We start from the raw sequence: 21,918 nt of genomic DNA, 5'->3' as shown, positions 1-21,918 counted from the left end.
TGAAAACAGATATTTTCTAAACCAATACATGTATTTAACTATTTCTAATATAAAGTAATAAAGGGTTATTCCGTAAGTCATTTAACTATTTCTTCTGATGCAAGGTTTCCACCTTTGTCAATGCTTCAATCATTATCCGTCCAAGTCAAAACGAACTTTTCTCAAACTACAAAAAGTCCCATGTTTGCAGACAGGATCATCATCGTCATCATCATCATCCCCATCATCATCATCATCATCATCATCATTTTTATCCACTAATAAGGACGGCCATCAAATACTCTGACCATACTTCACAGCCTAGTTATTCTCAATTCATCATTTTTTCGATGTTGGAGGGGAAAATACAATGCAATTCCTAAACAGTACGGCACTTGTTATTGTTTCTCCGATCTTCAATAGGTACTCCACTTATCAGAGTTGTCGTTAGCTCAGTATCGTCGCGATGTTTCTCCTGTGTGCGATGATGGCTTGGTGCAAGACAACGACATATGTGACGGAAACATGCTGCAGTGTAGCTACAACACGCAGTTTGGGATAGAACCTTCAGACACACGTGGATGGAACTCACTAAAAAATAAATATGTGAACACAAACCAAATAATACACAGATATGCTCACGAGGGGGAAGATCAAATTGATCAAACAGTCGGATTTTTAAGACAAAATATTTGTGTGGGCCACTGTAATACGGCTGCAAGTTTAGTTAAGAAAAAAAGAAGAGTAAATCAAAAATGTTATAAGTAACTGTAGAAAGTACCTACCAATTTAGCCAACAATTGTGTTTAGGAAAGCTGCTTCATTTGAAAGTTGTTAACTTATTGTAAATGACAAAGACCGAAAGACTTTGCAAACCGCAACTATGTCGCGCGATAGAAAATCAAAATACATACCCGCCACGATTACAAAGATGCTGATGTTAAGCAGGACAAGAAATACTGCCAGAAATTCCTTCCTTGCATCACTGTCATCGGTATGGCCATCTTCGCTGGGTAATACAAGCAAGGATGCCGCCAGTAGATTCAAAAAGATGGTAGTCAAGGACCACATCTGAATACGGTGCTCTGCGGCATCCTTCATTGGCTTCAAGTAAGCGTGGGCGATTAGAAAGGCAACAGATACGATAATGGTCGCAAAGAGAATGAATTGATCATCCGCACCGAATAACAGAACGAACAGGACTTGGAGGACTTTGCGAGCTAGTTCCACTATCTCCCAATACCAATATTGCTCCTTGTAGTTCTCGTCCAGGAAACTCACCCAGGTAATGCTTTCTGAGCTTACTTCTATTGATTCTTCAAGAGGTAATTCGGAGCTAAGTCGTTGAAGAGAATCACCGATATGTGCAATTTCTTTATCTTCCATATGTAGTGAATCACTAGGATGAGTTTGATCTGCATGACTGGCAGTATGGTAACTGCAAGACGGGCCCGTGTCGTCAGTATCAAGTAAAGACTGCTGGTCAACGAGACTGTGTGCCTGGATACCAGCAGTTTCAAGCTGATGACCGTTTTTCTTCGATGCTTGTCTACGACGATGTAACCATAACATGATTAGTAATACAGTCGGGAAACCAACAACATAAGACACGGAAACCTCGGCAGCGTAGTTAAATGCAACATGTTGACTACTGTTACAGTCAACGGAGTAGTCGGATCTGAGCCGAGTAACGGTAACATTTTCATTTTCATTCAATGAGAATGTGACACATCCCGAAGGCAGTAAGCTAATGATGACAGCTGATAAGCTTGGGTATGCAACAAACAACAGAATGACAACAGCCAAGAGAATTTTTTCATTTGTTTTAGCCAGCGTATGTTTGCGAACCTCATCCGGTGCACTCTTCACCCGCAGATGGAATTGCCTAAAACCATGAATGCCCAATCCTGACAATATCACAGTAACCGAGAACGACGCACCAGCAATGAATGCGATGTAAACATTGGGATAGGTGAAATCGGGAAAGTAACATCGAGGACTGACAATCACCTGCATCAAATTGGCCTCCAATAATTGCAAGAAGGAACCAAGTTTTACCAGTGACTTTGGCCAGCAAAGTTCATTCATCACTTCGAATATCTCACCCATGATTTGATAAAAGCCTAGTAGGATTTTGAACCGAGAGAACAGAAAGCTAATGAGTGATCGACCACTTCGTTTGTGTCGTCTGAGTTCTAGTAAGACAATTATGAGCAAAACTGCAAGGATGACAAGAACTGCCAAGACTTCCAATATCAACGCCCAAATCCCTGGACACTCAAAGCATTTATCCAGCCAAGCATAACTGCCTGCTTGACATTGTGTACACAGGAAACCGGCATGACCATCATCACACGTTGCGTTTATTCCAGCTGCAAGATTCTTACACGATTCGGAGGTAGGACATTTATGAACTTTTGGTAACATTCCATGAAAACTTTCAGTGTGCCTGTCATAGCTATCATTGCAGGTGAGTAAATTTTTGACAAATTTCTTGTAGGACTGATAGTTGTCAGCTGGACCCCAGTCCCATGTCCACCAGAATCCTGGCAGAAGATGCTGATATTCTCCCGTACAGTTGATTCCTTTTTTGGGACACGAAAAACATTGACCGAACCTGTGTTTACGGTAGTGATTGGACGCACAGGGACATGCTCGGTATCCTGCATGAACACTCTTATTGGTGCCTGTTGGACAAACTGCGCAATCACCGATAGTTTTCCCAAGGTGTTTATTTTGTGGGACGTAAGTACCCTTATTACATTGCTTGCAATTCATACCAGTGCGTCGATTGGCGACTGATCCGGTGATGTCCTGGTAAAATCCGCCTGGAAGAAAATCAGTACAATGTCTCAAATACAACAGTATTTTCACTTCGTTTAAACAAATTGTTTGAGACTTTTGTTCCCCGCGGGGTCTGCCCGATAGACCAAAGGTTCGACAGACCAAATGCGCAACTCTTCGAAAAGAGGGGGTTCGATAGTCCGACAATGAAATAAGGTTCTTTAATCCGAACATTTTGACAGACCAAATGCGCAACTCTTCGAAAAGAGGGGGTTCGATAGTCCGACAATGAAATAAGGTTCTTTAATCCGAACATTTTGACGCGATAGTCCGAAGGTTCGATAATCCGAAGGTTCATTGGTCCGAAGGTTCGGTAGTCCGAATTTAGAAAGGTTTATTAGTCCGAAGGTTCAACAGTCCGTAATGAAAACAAGGTTCAATATTCCAAAGGTTCATTATTACGAAAGTATAGTTCGATAGTTTAATGACATTTAGTTTTGAAGGTCCGATAGTCCGAATTGTCGGACTGACGAATCTGAACCCTATCGTCTATTCGGACTATCGAACCTTATTGTCGATTCAGACTGTAGAATCCTATCGTGTAATCGGACTATTGAGCCTAGCCTTCAGATTAAATAACCTTTATGCTATTTTCGGAATAATGGGCCCTACGGACTATCTGAACCTACGGACTATCGAACCTACGGACTATCGAACCTCCGGACTATCGAATCTTCGGACTAACGAACCTTCGGTCTAATGACTCTTCGGCCTAGAGAACCTTCGGACTGTCGAACCTTCGGATAATCGGGCTATTACCGTTCCCGTATTATGTCACTTTTTAAATGTCTGTCCGTTCGGCCAAAAAAAAAGTCTCCGGTTTCTGGTATGCGCGCGCGTCGCCGTAGCCATGCGCGTCGGCGAAATGAAAAAAGTTTTTTTTTCAATGAAAGATGATGTCTCAAAACCGCCAAACTCACTGGTTTGACTGGAATTCTGCTGCAGCGCAATTTCAACGTGTTTTTAGATGGGGTTATGATCGAGAATAAGCTTTATGTGGCCTCTCTGGACTCCCATATATTTGCACTAAGTTTAGTCGGGCACCATTTGCAGTCACCAGCCGACATTTGGAGCAAAAAAGTCAGGTAAAAAAAAAAAAAGTCAGGTAAAAAAAAAAAAAAGCCGCGTCGCCGCACCACTTTTGGACAAGCTCCATACCAGAAACCGGAGACTTTTTTTTTTGGCCTTACTATCTCATTTTTTCAGCTTGTGCGTGTTATATTGAAAAACGGTGCTGGCTTCATCGGTTATCAACCTTCTGTGGTTGTACATTGCAGGGCAATTCTTGACATTGGACAATTGCAATAATAGCAATTGTCAACTTAAATGATCTTCATGTTGAAGAACTATTTGATGTCAAATGTAAAAGAGATATGAAACATAGGCCTATCCTAAAATATAGGAAGACATACCTGGAGGGCAGGGCTTACACCCACCAAACACTCCTCCATATGTACCTTGAGAGCACGATGTACAATTAAATGTATTTTTCACATGCTGCAGATCTTTGCAGCTGAATCCACATTGATTCATTGCTTTACTGGTGGATTTCCCAACTATTATTGACGTAGCATACCAACGTCCAACTAAATCACTGAAAAGATCAATAAAATATATCAATAACCTGGCCAAACATTTCCACTAAGCCTTTTACGCAACATATATCTATTTGACCACGGTGGAAAATCACAATGATATACAAAATATTGATTGCTTTGAGTGGTGTAGTAAAACTAGCATCCCGAGATGATCCAAAATAAAGTGCTCCATGGATCACCGAGGGAGGTTAGTTTTACTTCACCATGAGATACAGCATTCAATATTTGTTTTATAACATTTCACCCACAGATTCTGCTTGGTTTTAGTATTTTAAATTATTTTAATCTGAACACAGTTAAAATAAACTTCATTTCCAATACAAAATTGGTGGAAAATGTATTTCTCTCTTCCAAACCATCCCTTCACGAAAACCTACTCTGTGGCGCGCTCTCTTTGGAAAATACGCGCTACACGCAACGCTCAAGGTGCACAAAAATACCACGTCACGCATATAGAAGACTTGACTCAAGTCGGAATTGCTTTAAGTCGGTATCTTAAAAAAAAGTAGCAAAATCACTTAGTTTACGTCTTTCCAGATGCCCGACAAGGTACACTTCAGCGCGCGTTCCACTTCAGTGCCGTATAACAATGCGCACACACTGTATGTACATTGTACATCATGCGCATTACACGTACATGTGTGTGCATGTCTTGCAGAGCATGTGGTGCAAAAGTTTGCAATTCTGCATCACTTGAAAATATCATGTACTTGTACATTTTTAATACGAAGGTCCAGATTCGACGCATGAGGGCGCGCGTTATGTATTGTAAGGACATATGGTAGCAGACCAGTAAATAAACTTCCATAGACCCCAATGGTAAATGCTCCCACTTCAGAAATTCGGGAAAAATACTTGCAACTCTCCAAGGTGTTCGAGACACACATCAAATAAAAGCTTATTTCATCACCTTTCATTTTCTTTTCAATTTTCGGGGGGTCAACTGATGACTTTTAGGAGAAATTTCCATCCGAAGATGATCACCCCTAAAAATAGTCCTGAAGCCCATCGCCATTTTGAAAAACGATGGCTACACTCCATTGCAATATAGAGCACTTTTAGGGTCCAAATTATATCCAAATTACACACAACTGCAAGCTCCCAGTCCTGTGCACGGCTTCCACTCATATTTGTTACAAACCCTCAAGTTCATGGCCCACAATACTCTCAAATACTGAAGATTTTGAGGGCATGCAAATCGTGATTTGGCTGGCGTAGGCAATTTGGGGCCTATTTACTGGTCTGCAACCATATGCGATATGCGCTGTGAGTGGATTTACTAAAGGCACAGACCGAGCGCAACCCAGACTTGGCCAAGTCTACGGATATAGTACTTTGGTTGCTAATGGTACATAGTCGTGTTCCCTAACGTGGCGCACTTCAAAGCTTACCCGACTTTCCTCGTGTAGTGTTGCCAAACCTCTTTGTTGACAATGCTTGCTATTTAACCTCTGTGAGCAATTTCGGTTTCATAATTTAATCCTAAATTAAATCCGACGGTGGCGTCCGGAAATTGGGCACAAATTGGCGGAGTGTTCCCTAAATGGCGCACCTGAATAAATCTCGGAAAATTCCAAATAACATTGAAGAATTTCTGTAAACTTGATAAATTCTGATAAATAATTATTATCGCTACTTACACACCCAGCTAGATGTTTGTCGGAGAATTATTTTCTTATGTTTCGGGGCATTTTCAAAGGGTTCACTTTGCACATGAAAATGAAATCGGAAAATCACTTAATACATGTTTCTTCTAACTTTGTTACGGGTAAATAAACTCGCAATTTATGAACAGGAGTGTTTAGAACTTGATGTAATTTCATTTTATGTGAAGTTTCAGTTAAAACTTTTGCTCAAGCTTGGCGCTACAGGCGAAACAATCAAAGTGCACCACGTTGGGGGCCGCGCCACGTTAGGGTGCATCAACAAAAGTACTTTGGTTGATACGGGTATAGTACTTTTATCCGTGCACAGAAAGATAGCAAAAATAGAAAGTGCCATGTGACTCGCTCTCGGCCAATCAAGACACAGAATCTGTAGGTGAGGTGTTATGGAAAATAGACCTTTATCAGGGTACGCCATCTTGAAAATCATAGCGAGACAAACAGTTCAAACAAACATGGCGGCCTTTGACAGGCCGTGTTACGACCCAGGTTTTGGTAAAATCTGGACTTTTTCAGTTCACTCGGCTTCACCACGTGAAATGGAAAAGTCAAGATTTTACCTTGCGATAATATTCCTCCATTCCACGCTGATCCACTCAATATTTGTATATTTCCTATTCCCCATGGGCGGATAGTACTTTTTGAGCCGCGGCGTGAATGGGAACAATAACGAATGTCACGTGATGTGAGTTCCACCAATCAAATGACAAGGATCTGTATGTCGGTTATATAATAGTACATGACGGGGAATGTATTATGTTTCATTTACCGTTAGTTTAAAAACACTGCATTGCAACACTGCAACACTGCAACGATCTAATGATCGACGTTGTCAATACAATCGAACGGAACAAGGGGGTGAAATCAGGCCTTGAGATTCTCCTCTTCGGCCCTTAACTTACTGGACTTGATAAAGGTCATTGTTATTGCTTACTCTGTAAAAATCGGGTCTTTACAAACAATACCTACATGTTGAGGTCCACTCTTGTGAAGGGTACCACTTTGAGTGTGTTTTCCAATGATCTGAAGATGAAGAGATACGGTAAAGAGAAACACTCATGATTAAACAGTAATCGTATTGTTTTTGCGTTTCTACTTAAATTTATGGAAACCATTTGACGTCATTTGTTGCGATAATCTTATTGAAAATTGAAACGTCTATATTTGAAAACACTTTCATGCTTTTGCTGAAAACAAATGAGGGCGCTGTTGCTGCGATGTCATTTCAGCCCACAGACATATAAATGCGTTTATATGTCTGTGTTTCAGCCTGAGGCATTTTAAAGTAGGCCTATGTAGCCGACACTCAGTGACCAATTCAGAATTCTTTTCTCTTTAGCCATTCATCCCATTCAGTAATGGTAGTTACGCTACCGAAGTTATCCACAGTGCAAATTATGCAGTAAATATTGTTTACAGGAACCTTTCAAGCCAGTGTCCCTTATTATTATTTTTGCTTATTATTTTGCTCATAACTGAAGTCCCAGAATTCAATTGTCTTACACGTTGCAATTCTGTCCTAAATCTTGCCAAGCAGAATTGCAGATTTTGTCGAAGTAGTTGCGATATAAAGATCTGAAAAACAATGTAGAAATTCGGATCATCAAAGCAAACCTCTAAGCATAAAATAAGTCACATTCAGAAAATATATATATTCGTTGCTATTTTCATGGGTTTATTGACAGTAATGTTGATCATATTGTTGCAAGCATCTTTTCACACCCTTTTCAGAGAATAAAACATTTCATCTCAGTCTTAATGTTTTGACAACAAAATGTGTGTGTGGTTGTTGGTTTGATTGATACCGGCAGAAAGATGCCGAAGGAATTTAATTGAGTCATTAAGGGGGGGGGGGATGAATAATAACCGAAATGACAATTTTATTACAAACACTAGTACCGGTAGTCTCCGTATTTCATGCATATTGCAGATTGGCAAACTTCAAAGATAATCAACGATAGCTTAACCTGTCTGAATCTTCTCAAGACTTACACGAGCTGTAGTGACTTGTTTCTTGTGGCAAATGGGTGTTCTCCAAGTCCATGCGATGTCAGCTTGTTGTGGAATAATTGTCTGCCATAAAATGTCAACAAGTACCAAAGGATAGATCGTCAGTCATAGGTAAACCTGTCTCATTCAGGCTCTGCGTAATTAGTAACTTGAAATAACTTCAAATTTGAAAAGCAGTTTAAAAAAATTCGATTTTTCGACAATGTAGAAATATTGGTTTGCACATAATAATCACAGATGGCTGAGTTCTGTACAAATGCACACAATGTATGAAAGGAATATGTCAAAGCGGTGGTAATCCTTTTTTTTTTAATTTAATTGCATTACAAAATCAAAAGTGTATAATAAGGTCGGGGAAAAAAGGGTACGTATAACCTGTCGAGGAAAGTTCTCGAAAAAAAATAATTGTCCGACAAATTGTTAGGCTGGAAAACAGAAATTATTAATGTAGTAAAATTCAATAAATTACTCACAGATTCACCAACTGTGTCTCTGAAAACACATAGTTATCTATCGTGTGGATCATATTGACGCCTATCACTCTGTAAGTATATTCAAACAACAAAAAGATTTCAAGATTAAACTTGAGGCATTCATTTCTTAGGAGTATCGTGGAAACAATTCTAAATTGTCTAAAAAGCAGAAATTAAATACAGCAATTTGTAGCTTGGGGTGATGATTTTAGGGATTTTAGAATAGGGGTTTGCAGATTTACAAGGTCAAATTAACGGTGGCAGTAGTTTTGTGATATAAACTGAACAGCTCTTCCACAAAATGTACGCATACAACACACATTAATATAAATTTTGCTTACTTAGATTACCAAGATCTTCCTGAGAGTTTCGCCAATATCAGGACTATGAGTCAAGCCAATATCAGCAGAAAACTCTGTGCTTATTGAAGCGTCGTAAAAACGGGCTATAGGGTTTGGACTTTGGAGGTTCTGGGTTTGGGATTTAAGTGGAATAGGGTTGGGGTAAAGTTGAGGTTCAGGTTTTAGCTACATTCATAAGATGGATTTCATTTTTTTGGAGTCAAGGTGATATAAATCAATATTAGGTTTTTGCCCTTCACCGACGTACAAACACTGTATACTCAGTGTGTTACCTACCGAGTGAAAGTTGGAAAAAAATCACTCGGGTGGGACTCGCACCCACGACCTCCTGCTTTCTACTGATTCGAGATATATATGTGGGGCTCTGTAAATGTTTAGCTTTGTTTTGGTTTCTTGTTGAAGGCGCGGGCCCTGTGGGTTTGGGGTTTTGGAAGTTCAGAGATAGGGGGTTGCAGATTTTCGAAAGTCTAGGTTGGGTGTTAAAGGTTTCCAGGGTGTTTGGTTTGGTGCTGTAATGTTTTCGGATATGGTCATTGGATATTGGGTTGGGTTCAGTTGTTCTTAATTCAGGGGCACAACATCTTACAATTCTCGCAAAGAATGGAGTCCGTCAAGCATCCCCTTTCTAAGTTCTTTTATGTAGTTGAGTTGAAGATATAGATATTGAAGTTTATGTTGAGACTTCAGAAGTTCCGCCGGAAACGAAGAAAGATTATTTTTAGACAAGTCTCTGAAAGAAATGAAAGCAGTTTTGTTAGACAGAGTAGCATAAGAGTTTAGATTACAACAAACAGACACGCTATCTGTATTAACACATTTTACCATATAACTGGTAAAATTTATTATACTCAGCGCAAAATCCAGTTTGATCGTACTTATGGGTGTTCAATAATTGTACAGCATACAGTGTGCATGAGTATCCTGATTAAGAAAGGTTGTATGCAAATTGGGATTCTGAACACCCCTGGGCAACCAATAAAAACAGAACATCGCTTGCGGGACGTGCGCAAACTTCATTGCGGACGTTGTATGCACTCTCCCTTTATTTTGCCGCGCTAGGATTGCGCGGCAGCCAATCAGCGCATTGTATTCTATCGGGAGTGCGCAAATTCACTTTTAGTCACGGCTTCAATCTAGAAACATCAACGCTCGATTGAAAACTTTTCTACACCCGAATTTCGGGTTTAATTAGAATTGGAATTACGAGCAATTGGCGCGTGGGGAGTCCGCAAAGACAAGGACATGCCAAGAGGTAGGCCCAAACGCAGGCCAGAGTCCGTACGGCCGGCACCGGGGCCACGAAAGAGAGCTTGCAGATCTTCGTCAGCGCCACAGAGAAGCTCGGCACGTCAGGCCGCAGTCCATGTCGCCGAGATTCACGGTGGGCCAAGTGTCGTCAGGGCACCAGGTCAGCCTGCTACAGGTATATCGGCGCTGTCCATGCCTGATGAGCCACGTCAGACGGCGGCTTCAGTCCCGCTTACAACAGAGCACCAGGCATCGATGGGTATGCCAAGTCATTATGGATATGGTCAGCCTTCACCTTTGACCCAGTGGGCACCGTTGGATCAGGCAGCGCAGTCGGCACCGTTGGATCAAGCAGCGCAGTCGGCACCCGTGATAGACGCAGCGAGGCCCGTTGCATCCACGATGTTAGCCGCGGCTTATGGAGCAACTGGTGGGATGGCGGCCGGCTCTTCGGCGGCTATGCCTACGGTGGTACAGCCACTAGGCCTAGTCGGGAATCAGCCGGCGGTTTTTGCCTCTACTCCCCAAGGCCAAGGGTCGGGTGAGTTCCGTGGGGTCATGGGAAATAGTAGGTCATTCCCATCTGCTGCAAGCTTAATTTCTACCATGGGCATGATGGGGGAAATTCCAAGTAGGCCTAGGCCAATATTTACATCTCCTCCAAGCATGACATCTTGCATTTCAAGTGGGCAAGCAGTGGGTTTTCCTCCAAGCCAAGTGGGGGACGAATAGCTGAGGCACCTTTATATAATAGTGCTCGTGGTATACCTATATATTCAGTTGCGTCGCCCCCCTGTCCAATCACTGCTACAAATGACACACATTTGTATACTGTTCCGTGGGGCATGGGTAACAATGTAACCAGTAACGTAGGTAGTGGTTTGTCGGCACCCTTGGTTAATAACCTACCGGGGATTGCAATCGATGGGGTTTCCGGAAATCCGAAACCTATCCCTCGCGTTCAGTCTACATCATTGATTGGGGGGCATGTTTCTCAGTCATTAAAAGACAAAATATGGCGGAATGAGTATGTAGACATGTCACTGTTGTTCGCGGATAGTGCTTCGGAGGTACTTGCGCGGTCTAACAAAGCGGAAGAAGTCGCGCTAGTCATTGAAAATGACAAGATGTTTTTGCGTTCAAATCAGGTCAAAACAAGCCGTCAAAAGAAAATGGACACATGGGACAAGTGGGTGTCAGCTTTTCATACTTTTATGGCAATATACCTGGTTAAGTTTCCTTCTCGGGTTAACGAACTACTGAAATACACTGAGATTGTCCGCACGGCATCGGTTCAGTTCCCTGGCCGCAGTTGGCGATTATATGACGAACAGTTTCGTCTCCGGCTTGAAGCCCAGCCCCACAAATCTTGGGGTGAGCTTGATGTCGAATTGTGGCTGACGGTCGCGTCTTACGAAGCGGCCCCTGCCGCATTCGGAGGGGCACCGCGGGCTGCACCGCACACGGTCACTCGCTTATGCTTTGCGTTCAACAGTCCGAACGGCTGTAAGTTCGTCAACTGTAAATATCAGCACAAATGCGCTGCATGTGGTCGTCACGGACACGGTTCACCAACATGCAGATTTCCTGGCGTACACACGCGCCTCCAAACAGGGGGGGCAAGGGGGTTTTCGGGGAAAGGCTATGCACACTCTGTTCAACAAACAGCCTTGGCCGGCAGTCAGGTAGATTCAGCTGGAACAAAGAAAAATGCACATGCTTTGGTGACTGGGAAAGCTAATTTTCGTGCTCCCAACCCCAATTAAATTGTCGGTGCTGCACTCGCTGCTTTGCGATTATGACAACATTTTAGACAAAGCAATTTTGTTGGAAGGGTTTTCCAAGGGTTTTTCAATTGGATACAGTGGCCCTAGGATTCGTAGGGATTCGGACTGCCTTCAATCAGCTTCATCGAACCCGGATATGGTCAAACTGAAATTGGAAAAAGAAATTCAAGCAGGCAGGATTGCCGGGCCTTTCGCGCACCCCCCCTTTGAAAATTTGCAATGTTCACCCATCGGGTTAGTACCCAAGAAGGAACAGGGCACTTTTCGGTTGATACATCATCTTTCGTTCCCATACGGGGGTTCAATTAATGATTTTATAGATGAAGAACAGTGCAAAGTACGGTATGCATTGTTTGACGAGGCTGTAGATTTAGTTGTTCAAGCAGGAAAGGGGGCGTGGCTAGCAAAATCAGATATCAAATCGGCTTTCCGCCTGTTACCAATCACCCCGCTCAATTATGACTTGCTCGGTTTCAAGTTTAAAAATCAGTTTTACTTTGACAAATGTCTTCCCATGGGGTGTGCAATGTCGTGTTCGCTATTTGAGAAGTTTAGCTCTTTTCTAGAATTTAGTGTTCGCAAGATGGCCAAAGAGGGTGATGTAACACATTATCTAGATGATTTTTGGTTTGTTGGCCCATCAAGACAGTCATGTCAGACACGCCTAGACAATTTTCAAGCATTATGTGGGGAACTTTGTGTTCCCATTGCTACGGAAAAAACAGAAGGTCCGTCGCAGGTTCTCACATACTTGGGGCTTGAAATTGATGTGAATCAGTGGCAGGTAAGGGTCCCGCCCGACAAAGTAGCAATGCTCACCACTAAAGTGCGGGCTATGCTTGCTAAGCCAAAAGCAGAGTTAGTGCAAATCCAGTCCCTTGTCGGTTCTCTTAATTTCGTGTGCAAGGCTGTGTCGCCGGGTCGGGCGTTTATTAGGCGGCTTATTGCTTTGTCAAAGGGTTAAAGCGACCATGGCATAGGGTGCGGATAACGAATGGCGCAAAACTTGATTTATTGATGTGGTTGACATTTTTGCGAGATTACAATGGTGTCACCCCACTGCTGAAGCATGAATGGGAATCTTCGGCAACACTTGAGTTTTTCACAGATGCAGCGGCTTCAATTGGTATCGGGGCTTATTTTCAAGGGAAATGGTTGCAAGGCCGTTGGCGGCAAGGAACATCATATACACCCTCCATTGCCCTATTGGAATTGTATCCTGTAGTTGTAGCCATCCTTGTGTGGGGGCCTATCTTAGCCAATCACAGAGTTCGGTTTCACTCTGATAACATGGCAGTGGTCCACATGATTAACGGACAATCTGCTCAATGTGAAAAGTGCATGCACTTAAAGGGAATATACATCATTTGCTTTTGCTGTAATTTTCAGAAATGGATGGAATTGGGGGTTGGAAATATAAAGCAAATATAGTTGCACTGACTTTTTGGAGGTTTTGGGTTCGAAAATGCTATAAAAACCAAGAAAAACGAACATTTTCCTGTAGTCTGGTTCCCTGACTCCATATAAGAAGAAACAGAGCAGTTTACATACATTGGGGAATTGTAAGGTCAGGGAACCAGTCTAGCTGGCTCGTACCCGTTCATAGGTTTGTAATCGATTGCAAACAAGTGCAATGGTCAATTGGGGCCAGTATTTGAAAAAAAGCCAGTTGTTTCCAACGCTGATCGGCCGATCAGCGTTGGAAATTGATACAAAAATACCACTTTTCTTGAAAATGACAGTATACCAGGTGCCATAATTTTACAGGATGCTTCAGGCTGTCATTTACCAACATCCTATTAAGGTATTTCGCAAAAACTTGGTAGTTTTTTTTTTCGATGTTTGCAAATGTTGTATATTCCCTTTAATTCGTTTACTTGTGTTAGAGTGTTTGAAGTTCAATATCATCTTCAAGGCAGCTCACATTCCAGGTGTATTTAATGACAAAGCTGATGCATTATCTCGTTTTCAGATGCAGCGCTTCTTTGCCTTAGCCCCCCAGGCCGAGCCAGTGATGACTCCGCTTCCAATTCTTCCCCAAGTATGGTAGATCAGGAAATACATAGGTTGCTACAGTTGGCTTTTGCGCGAAATACACACAAGGCATACAATTCGGGGTGGAATACTTTTTGTGGTTTCCTTCAATCCACATACAGTAGTCGGGTCGTGAATCCGCAGTGCATAGGTGAGTTCATCGCCTGGCTTTCCATCCGGCGATATTCCCCATCAACAATTGCAACATACGTCGCGGGGGTAAGTTGTAAGTACAAGTTAATGGGCAGACCAGACCCAACTGATTCGTATATGGTTACAAAATTACTCGAAGGTTGTAGGCGTGGGGTTTCGCGAAGAGACCGCAGGTCACCAATATCGCTGGCGCTGCTTTCGCGCATTATGGCAATTTTGCCTGAAGTTTGTTCATCACATTATGAAGTGACATTGTTTCGCTCTGCTATGCTTCTTGCATTTTTCGGTTTCTTACGAGTTAGTGAGTTCACGGCAAATTCGCGGGGGATGTGCAGCCTGCAGTTTTGCACATTTCAGACATACGCTTCTCCAGCGGCTGCGAGTCAGTAACGTTGGCACTGCGCCAGTCTAAGACAAATCAGCGTGGCCCCCCTCAAATTGTTCTTGTAGGTCGGTGGGCTGATGCCACTCTCTGCCCTGTTGCAGCGCTTCAACAATTTGTTCAAAATCGCCCAAGAACACAAGGCCCCCTCTTTTGTCACATTGATAGTCAACCGCTTACTCGTTACCAGTTCAATAGAGTTTTGCAGTCTGCATTGTCAGGCTGCGGCATCACGAATTCACATTATAGATCCCACTCATTTCGTATGGGGGCAGCATCTACTGCATATGCATTGGGCCTTCCCTTCACAGACATACAGCGTATGGGTCGATGGCGGTCGGACGCGCTAGCCAGTTACCTCCGCCCCTTCCCCATAGTCAATTTTCACAGGGTTTAAGCAAATATTTTTATTTGATTTTTAGGTGTTCATCCACATGAGCAACGCTGTGCTGGGATAGTGGGGGATTCACTGGTTCGATGGGCAGCATATGATATGGGTATCCCTGTGCAATGGAATGGGCGAAGTGGAGCACGCTTGAATCAATTAGCATATTTGTTGGACGGCATTGGTGATGTAGGCATTATAGTAATGCATGTTGGTACTAATGACTTAGTGCAGCTCAACTTCTATGCGATTCGGCATACTCTAGCCTTCATGCTGGCAGAATGTCAGGAGAGATTTCCTAACACCAAACTTGTTTGGTCATGTATATTACCCCGGCTATTTTACTATGGTGCACAATCCCAAAAATCCATGGAACACATACGGCGAGCGACTAACCGCTGGGCTAGGTCACAATGTCGCAGGCTGGGAATCAGTGTACTTGATCACCCCCAATTTCATTGGTCTGCCGCTCACCTCTACCGGAGAGATGGGGTTCACCTCTCTCCGGAGGGTAATGCAGCCTTTCGAGAAAATTTGCGCTCCTGCATTTTGTCACTAATGTAAGTTCCCGCAGTGATGGTGCTTGTTTCTTATGTGGGTCGCTTTTCGCGTTTGGCATTTTTATTGGTGCCCCAGAAGAGAACGAGCCCCATAATGCTGGTTTTGAGTGAACATTTGACTACAGTGTACTTAACTAAATTCAACTTGGTAACTAAATTCATTGTGGCCCGTGATGTGCCTCATGGGCTGATCCAGTAACATGTTAATCTCGAATCTACATGTACATGTATAGCCTATGAGTTACCACAATGGCTATACCCCCACTACATGTGCCTGCTGTGGGGAATGTGTTTTTAATTAAGTGCTGAAGTTATAGCACCTTACCTGTTAACTGGTTTTATCGCCTGATTTAATAGGCTTTCACAACGGCCGTTGTTGGTGGGTAGTGGTCACTGGGTATCACTATCGTCACTGTGGTCTTGGGTATCACAATCAGTTTTCTTGTGAGCATCAAACTACGTGAGGTGGTCATGGGTACCTCCTAATGTTTAATGTTAATGTTAATGTGCTCTATGTATCCGGTTTGCCCTTAATCTTTGGTATTCCGGTTGAAGAAGGTTGATTAAAACATTGAAGCTGTGGCGAGAGACACAACAAACTTATCTCCTGCGTGATTCCTTTTTGTAGTATGAGTATAATTACCGACATTTGTGTTATTTGAGGGGGACGAATAAAAAGTGAGCGGACTACTTTGTCATACCGATCTGTGTTCTCACTGAGAATGCCTTACAGGCTATAGGCCTTTAATCATCGTGCGATTTGAAAAAAATCTGTGTAAATCATTGACGGTCTGTGTTCTAATATTTAGACCACAACTTTTATGAGCTTTTATTGAAAGCTCAATTCAACAAGTGAAAGTAGTTGTCATGACATCTAACTACGAAATGCTGCTGTATGTTCGCTACACTTTGAGCAGAATTTAAAGAATTGGGTCACCGTCCGAATTGTGCTATATCTAGTCAGCCATCATCTTTGGTTCTCACTTACAACGTGTGAAGTATCGTTATGTTGTCAAACAAGTCCTCGGGAAGTGACGATATCTTATTGATACCCAAATATCTGCAAGAGAAAAGAAGTGTTTTAATAAATGGTGACTTGAGTAATTCGAACAACTGCTTTGATTGTCAAAATTTTGAGATTTATTCTTATATTTAGCCCGTCTTTCCATTGGAGGTGTGCTCCTGGGTGGCATGGGTGGCTTGTGCGTAAAGCGCTCGCCTCTCACCAAGGTGACCCCGGTTCGAATCCCGGCCGCGGGACACATGTGAGTAGAGTTGTGCGTTGGTTCTCTCCTGTGCCACGAGGGTTTTTCTCCGGGCCCTCCGGTTTTCCCCCCCCCTCCGGAAAAATCAAACACTTTCGATCTCAGGCTGTGCTCCGTAGTCATATATGGGTCGATGTGGCCGGCAGCCATAGGCGCCTTTACGTGCCAGCGGCTTGACCACGTTGTAGCCGCGTCCTTCGCAATTCAGCATCCCAGCTGCCATGATTAGCCTCCCAAATTATTATTGTTATTAGGAGGCCTATACTATTGAACTAAATATCCCCTTAAATAACTCACATATTACATGTACCAATGAAATAGCTTTTGTGACTTAACTAATAGTCAAAGCTTAAATTAGATGAGAGGTCTTTATCACAATCTTCTGTGCAAAATTCGTTAAGGAATATATGTAGATCAAGACAGACACAGATATTTATTTCATTTGTATCGAGCTCATAGAAGCTCACTTTTACATCTCTAACAGTTTATGAGTATCAATGAAAGTCTACTTACATTGATGCAATGGAGCTCACTCCTAAGAAAGCATCGGGCGCTATCTCTGAAATGTTGTTGTTGCTGAAGCTTCTGTTATTTTTATGAAAAGTACATGAGAACGTTTTGAGGTTATGAAACGAGAAGATGTACTATGTCGAGAAGATGGCCATGTTGACATGGCCAACCGAGCTTTTAAAACGAGGATGTTATATAAATGTCTCCGCCCTATACCCATTTTTCTGGCACACATATTATACAAATATTGAATGCTTCGAGTGTTGTGGTAAAACTAGCCTCCCGAGGTGTCCATGGACATTCTATTTTCCCGAGGCGAAGCCAAGGGAAAATAGAATACCCAATGGATCACCGAGGGAGGCTAGTTTTATTTCAGAACGAGGTAAAGCATTCAATATTTGTTTTATAACACCTCACCCACAGATTCCGCTTGGTTTTAATATTCTTAATCTAAACACAGTTGAAATAAACTTCAATTTCAATACCAAATTCGTGGAAAATGTATTTCTCTCTTCCAAACTACCCCTTCGCGAAATGTTTGAACCTTACTCTGTGGCACGCTGTCTTTGGAACAAAACGCGCTACGCACAACGCGCAACGCGCAACGCGCACACCAGCATGCATCATAGATATAGAATAGACCGCTTGCGGATGCGTTCGATAATCTACGCGCGAAGGCGCGCGACGCCATGTTGTGGGACAGGCGTATATCTATCCATGCACATTTGTCCCATAACATGGCGTCGCGCACCTTTGCGCGTCGATTATCATACGCATCCGCAAGCGGTCTATTCTATATCTATGATGCATGCTGGTGTGCGCGTTGCGCGTTGTGCGTAGCGCGTTTTGTTCCAAAGACAGCGCGCAACAGAGTTGTGTTCAAAAATTTCGCGAAGGGGTAGTTTGGAAGGGGTAGGTTGTGGGACAGGCGTATGTCTATCCATGCACATTTTGTCCCATTACATGGCGTCGCGCACCGTTGCGCGTCAATAATCAATCGCGTCTGCAAGCGGTCTATAAAAAGACTTGATCGGCAGTGCGTTCTGCCATGGGCGGCGCAATTTTTTAGCGCGTGGGGCAAAAGTTGCGTTACGCACACCTTTTTTTCCTGTAAGTTTGTATGGAAAGATATATTTTTATGTCCGTAAAAGTAATATTTTTGACCTGTAGTAGTTATTTCCCCAATAAAATTCAAAATGGGTTATCAAGCTGCATGTTCATTTCGAAGTTTGGTCCATTTTATTTATCGTATTCATTTCCCGCTTTAAAATGCTGGTGCGCGTTGCTTAAAAAACCCTTGCATCCAGTTTGTTTGAGTGCTATTTTCTTCATCAACAAATAGAATATTCCCGCAGTTGTTTCGCTGTCCTTTAATCCAAATTCACGGCAGCTTTTAAGGCCAAAAAAAAAAGTCCCCGGTTTCTGGTATGCGCGCGCGTCGCCGTAGCCATGCTCGTCGGCAAAATGATTTTTTTTTTTTCAATAAAAGATGATGTCTCAAAACCGCCAAACTCACTGGTTTGACTGGAATTCTGCTGCTGCACAATTTTAACGTGTTTTTAGATTGGGTTATGATCGAGAATAAGCTTTATGTGGCCTCTCTGGAAATTTAAAACATGATTCAGCACAGGGGCGGATCCAGGAATTTTCGCAGGGGGGGGGGTGTTTCATCAGCAAAACAATCTAAAAATGTACATAGGTTTTTTCTCCGTATACTTAGCCTCCGTAAAATCAAAAACTGTGTGTGTGTGTGTGTGTGGGGGGGGGGGGGGGGGGGGGGGGGTGGGGGGGGGGGTGGGGGGGGCTAGTACCATATTTCAATAGGGAATAGGGGGCGCTGTTCAAATTCGATGATTATTAACACTAGATTACAGAATGGTGTACCGTATTTTGAACAGGCAAACACTATACCAGTATAACTTTTTTTGGGTGTCACAGCGGGGGGGGGGGGGGGGGGGGGGGGGGTCGACTTATTTTGCAGGAATTTGTATGGAATTTTTTTTTGAGAGAGCTGGGTTTTTTTTTTGACCCCCAACCCCCCCCCCCCCCCCCCTGGATCCGCGCCTGCAGCAACTTTCGATTTGAAACCAAGATCTTTGTTTTTCTCGAAATGTACATGCAGCTAAAACTGAGCTGAAACTTCATTAGGTTAGTCGTGTAGCACTCTTCTTTCAATTTGGAGCACGTTTGTTGCTTTTAACAAACAAACAAAATGCACAAAGCAAAAATGATGGACTGTACCTTTAACAGATTGTCTATGTCTTGCTGATGTGCACATAAAGGTAAATTTTAACTTACATTTCAAGTATCTCTTTTTTCTTGCCATATGCGTAGAAGAGTTTGGAAGGGATTGTAGACAGTGTGTTGTTGGATAACTCTCTGAACACAAACACAAGTTTTTTAAGATAGAAAACTTCGTATTTTTAATTATAAAATAATATTAAGACACCACAATAACATTGTAATTTCCAACATTGAGCTAGGATTGAAAGTCATAACAGTTGAAAGAGTCCTTCCTGAGGAAACTGGAGTTAAAACCGGACCTGCTGGACTGAACGAATTTCACTAACAGCCGTGTCCCCGCATGGTTTTAGTTGGATGGAGCAAAGATTTACTCTTTAAGGAAAAAGCTTTATCCAATGTCTTAGTGATTTAAGGTTCCGACAGGTTTTTTTTCTGTTTACAAGAGTAACTCGATTTTTCGTTATTAAAAATGAAGTTTGAAATTCCCCTCATGCTCCTCGTAATCATTATCCGTTTTGAATGGGCTCCAATGATCACGTATAATTATTGTGTTTATGAACACTGTGTCTGCAGACATACCTCATGACTATCTATTATAGATTAAATCAGCGGGGTAACAAACAAATAATAGCTGGAAGCCTTGGTCAAGGAAACCTCATCTGAACAAACCCTTATTGAGTGCAATGTTTCAGTTTCCAAGCCCGAATCAGTTTCGAAAACATTTTCTTAGATCAGTTTGCTTTACTGACAGCAAAACCAGTCGTAGCAAAATATACAGAGACGTATACTTACATGTTTAAAGGACTGTCCACTCGACCGAACGTATAAGGGCTTAAACGGGTCAATCCATTGTCTTGCAAGCTGATATACAATCTTAATTAATCAATTAAAAGAAATAAAATAAACTACTCATTAAAATTCGTATCGACACTTTCTATTTCAACATCATTTTGTCCTTGCAACTTCCACACTGTCTTCCTCGTTATAACTGTGACTTCCTTGTACTTTAGGCCTATGTGTCATCAGTCATATCTTATATCGGAATGTTTCTACCCTTTTACTTAACCTGCCAGAAGTACTTTTTGATTCGTGCAGAAATTATCATAGAACATTGTCAGCATGGGCGTCGTCAGGATTTTTCTAGAGGGGGGCAAAGCACATCCCTCCCCCCTAAATCCCTATGTTTTCCATGATTTTCCTGATGATCTTTTTTTCGAGGGTGGGCAGAGACATTTGCCCCCCCCCCACCCATTAAATTAACAACAATATCATTTCGCGCCTCTTTTTTTCCTCCTTTTTTCTTTGCTCGTCCGGGCGGGGGGGGGGGGGGGGGCAAACGCCCCCCCCCTATCCACCCCCCCCCCTTTGCGACGCCCATGATTGTCAAGTGGCATTCCCGATCCTAACTTTACGTATTACCTTTTGTATACTGATAAGAGACACGGGAGCCGAATTTCTGTCAGGTTAAAACCTCTTTCATATTAAATTCGTAAACAAGAACACTGAGTACTTACGACGATGATTCAACACCTAAACCCTCAGCCATGTTTGAATCAAAACTCTTCAGACGATTGCTGTCCAGACGTCTATGTGAATGAATGAATAAAAAAAACCGCGCTTTTTTCAAGATTAAGATTTTTTCCCGAACGATTTTATTTCCTGTAACAAATTAATTTGCTAGTTTGAATTTGCAGACCTAAGCTTATAAATCAGTTAAAAAGAAATTGTTTTCAACATGGCGCTGATGGCGTTCACAAAGTTTTCAGAGAAATTCTATAAGTAGATGTGTGAAAATATCTTTTTGGGGGTGCCACACCCAAAAAGCACGCATTTTCTTTAACGCAAAACGTTTGTTCCTTGTACGTTATTTTTGTCCCTGATCTTTACTAATTAGTAATTTCCATGATCATGATAAAGTAGGATTTATTTGTGGGTCTTTATGTTTTTTGGGGGTGTTTGTTATGGGTCTAGTGGGTATAGCTACGATTTACTTATTAAGGAAGAATGGAAATAAAATACAGAATGTAATGAGAACAGCTACTTACAAGACTTGAAGGTTGTTAAGAGGTAGGAATGATCCACCTTGTATATAAGATATCTGATTGTCATCCAAGTGCCTATCAAACAAACAGAAGAAGTTATTTTTAAAGGGCATGTATAGGCTTTGTGAAAAGCAATATTCAAGGGGTTAGGCTATTTTACCCTTGACGGCCTGCATGATTTTTTGCAATCACCTTAAAAGTTATTGGATGTCATCATCATGAACATTTGATTGGAGTGATCAACGTTTTTCAGACTACATGTATCTACTGTGTGGATGAATTGTCTTGTTAAATAACAATACTGAGTAAGTTAATGCGAAATATTTTTATTTCGTTCCAGCCTTTTTGCAGTTTGGTATACCATATCAAAATATATAT

The 21,918-nt window shown here is 42.2% G+C and overlaps 2 protein-coding genes across 2 annotated transcripts; one reads left to right on the top strand and one right to left on the bottom strand.

Moving 5' to 3' along the window:
* Positions 1-426: 426 nt before the first annotated feature.
* On the bottom strand, positions 427-19,627 carry LOC119741335. The gene is made up of 11 exons (XM_038217086.1): positions 19,553-19,627; positions 17,258-17,329; positions 16,468-16,539; positions 9,517-9,660; positions 8,569-8,637; positions 8,078-8,158; positions 7,589-7,660; positions 7,055-7,108; positions 4,236-4,417; positions 894-2,807; positions 427-518 (listed from the first exon to the last, which is right to left on the bottom strand). The coding sequence occupies exons 4-11, from the start codon at positions 9,546-9,548 to the stop codon at positions 427-429; spliced, it is 2,496 nt and encodes an 831-aa protein (XP_038073014.1). The 5' UTR covers positions 9,549-9,660; positions 16,468-16,539; positions 17,258-17,329; positions 19,553-19,627.
* Positions 11,011-12,227, top strand: LOC119741700. The gene has a single exon (XM_038217559.1). It carries the CDS (start codon positions 11,024-11,026, stop codon positions 11,942-11,944), a length of 921 nt encoding a protein of 306 aa, XP_038073487.1. The 5' UTR covers positions 11,011-11,023; the 3' UTR covers positions 11,945-12,227.
* Positions 19,628-21,918: the final 2,291 nt, after the last annotated feature.

Source organism: Patiria miniata, unplaced genomic scaffold (genome assembly GCF_015706575.1).
Source record: "Patiria miniata isolate m_02_andy unplaced genomic scaffold, ASM1570657v1 HiC_scaffold_5, whole genome shotgun sequence".
Classification (NCBI taxonomy): Eukaryota; Metazoa; Echinodermata; class Asteroidea; order Valvatida; family Asterinidae; genus Patiria; species Patiria miniata.
The sequence above is the reverse complement of the archived record's forward strand: the minus strand, read 5'-3'. Positions and strand labels throughout refer to the sequence as shown.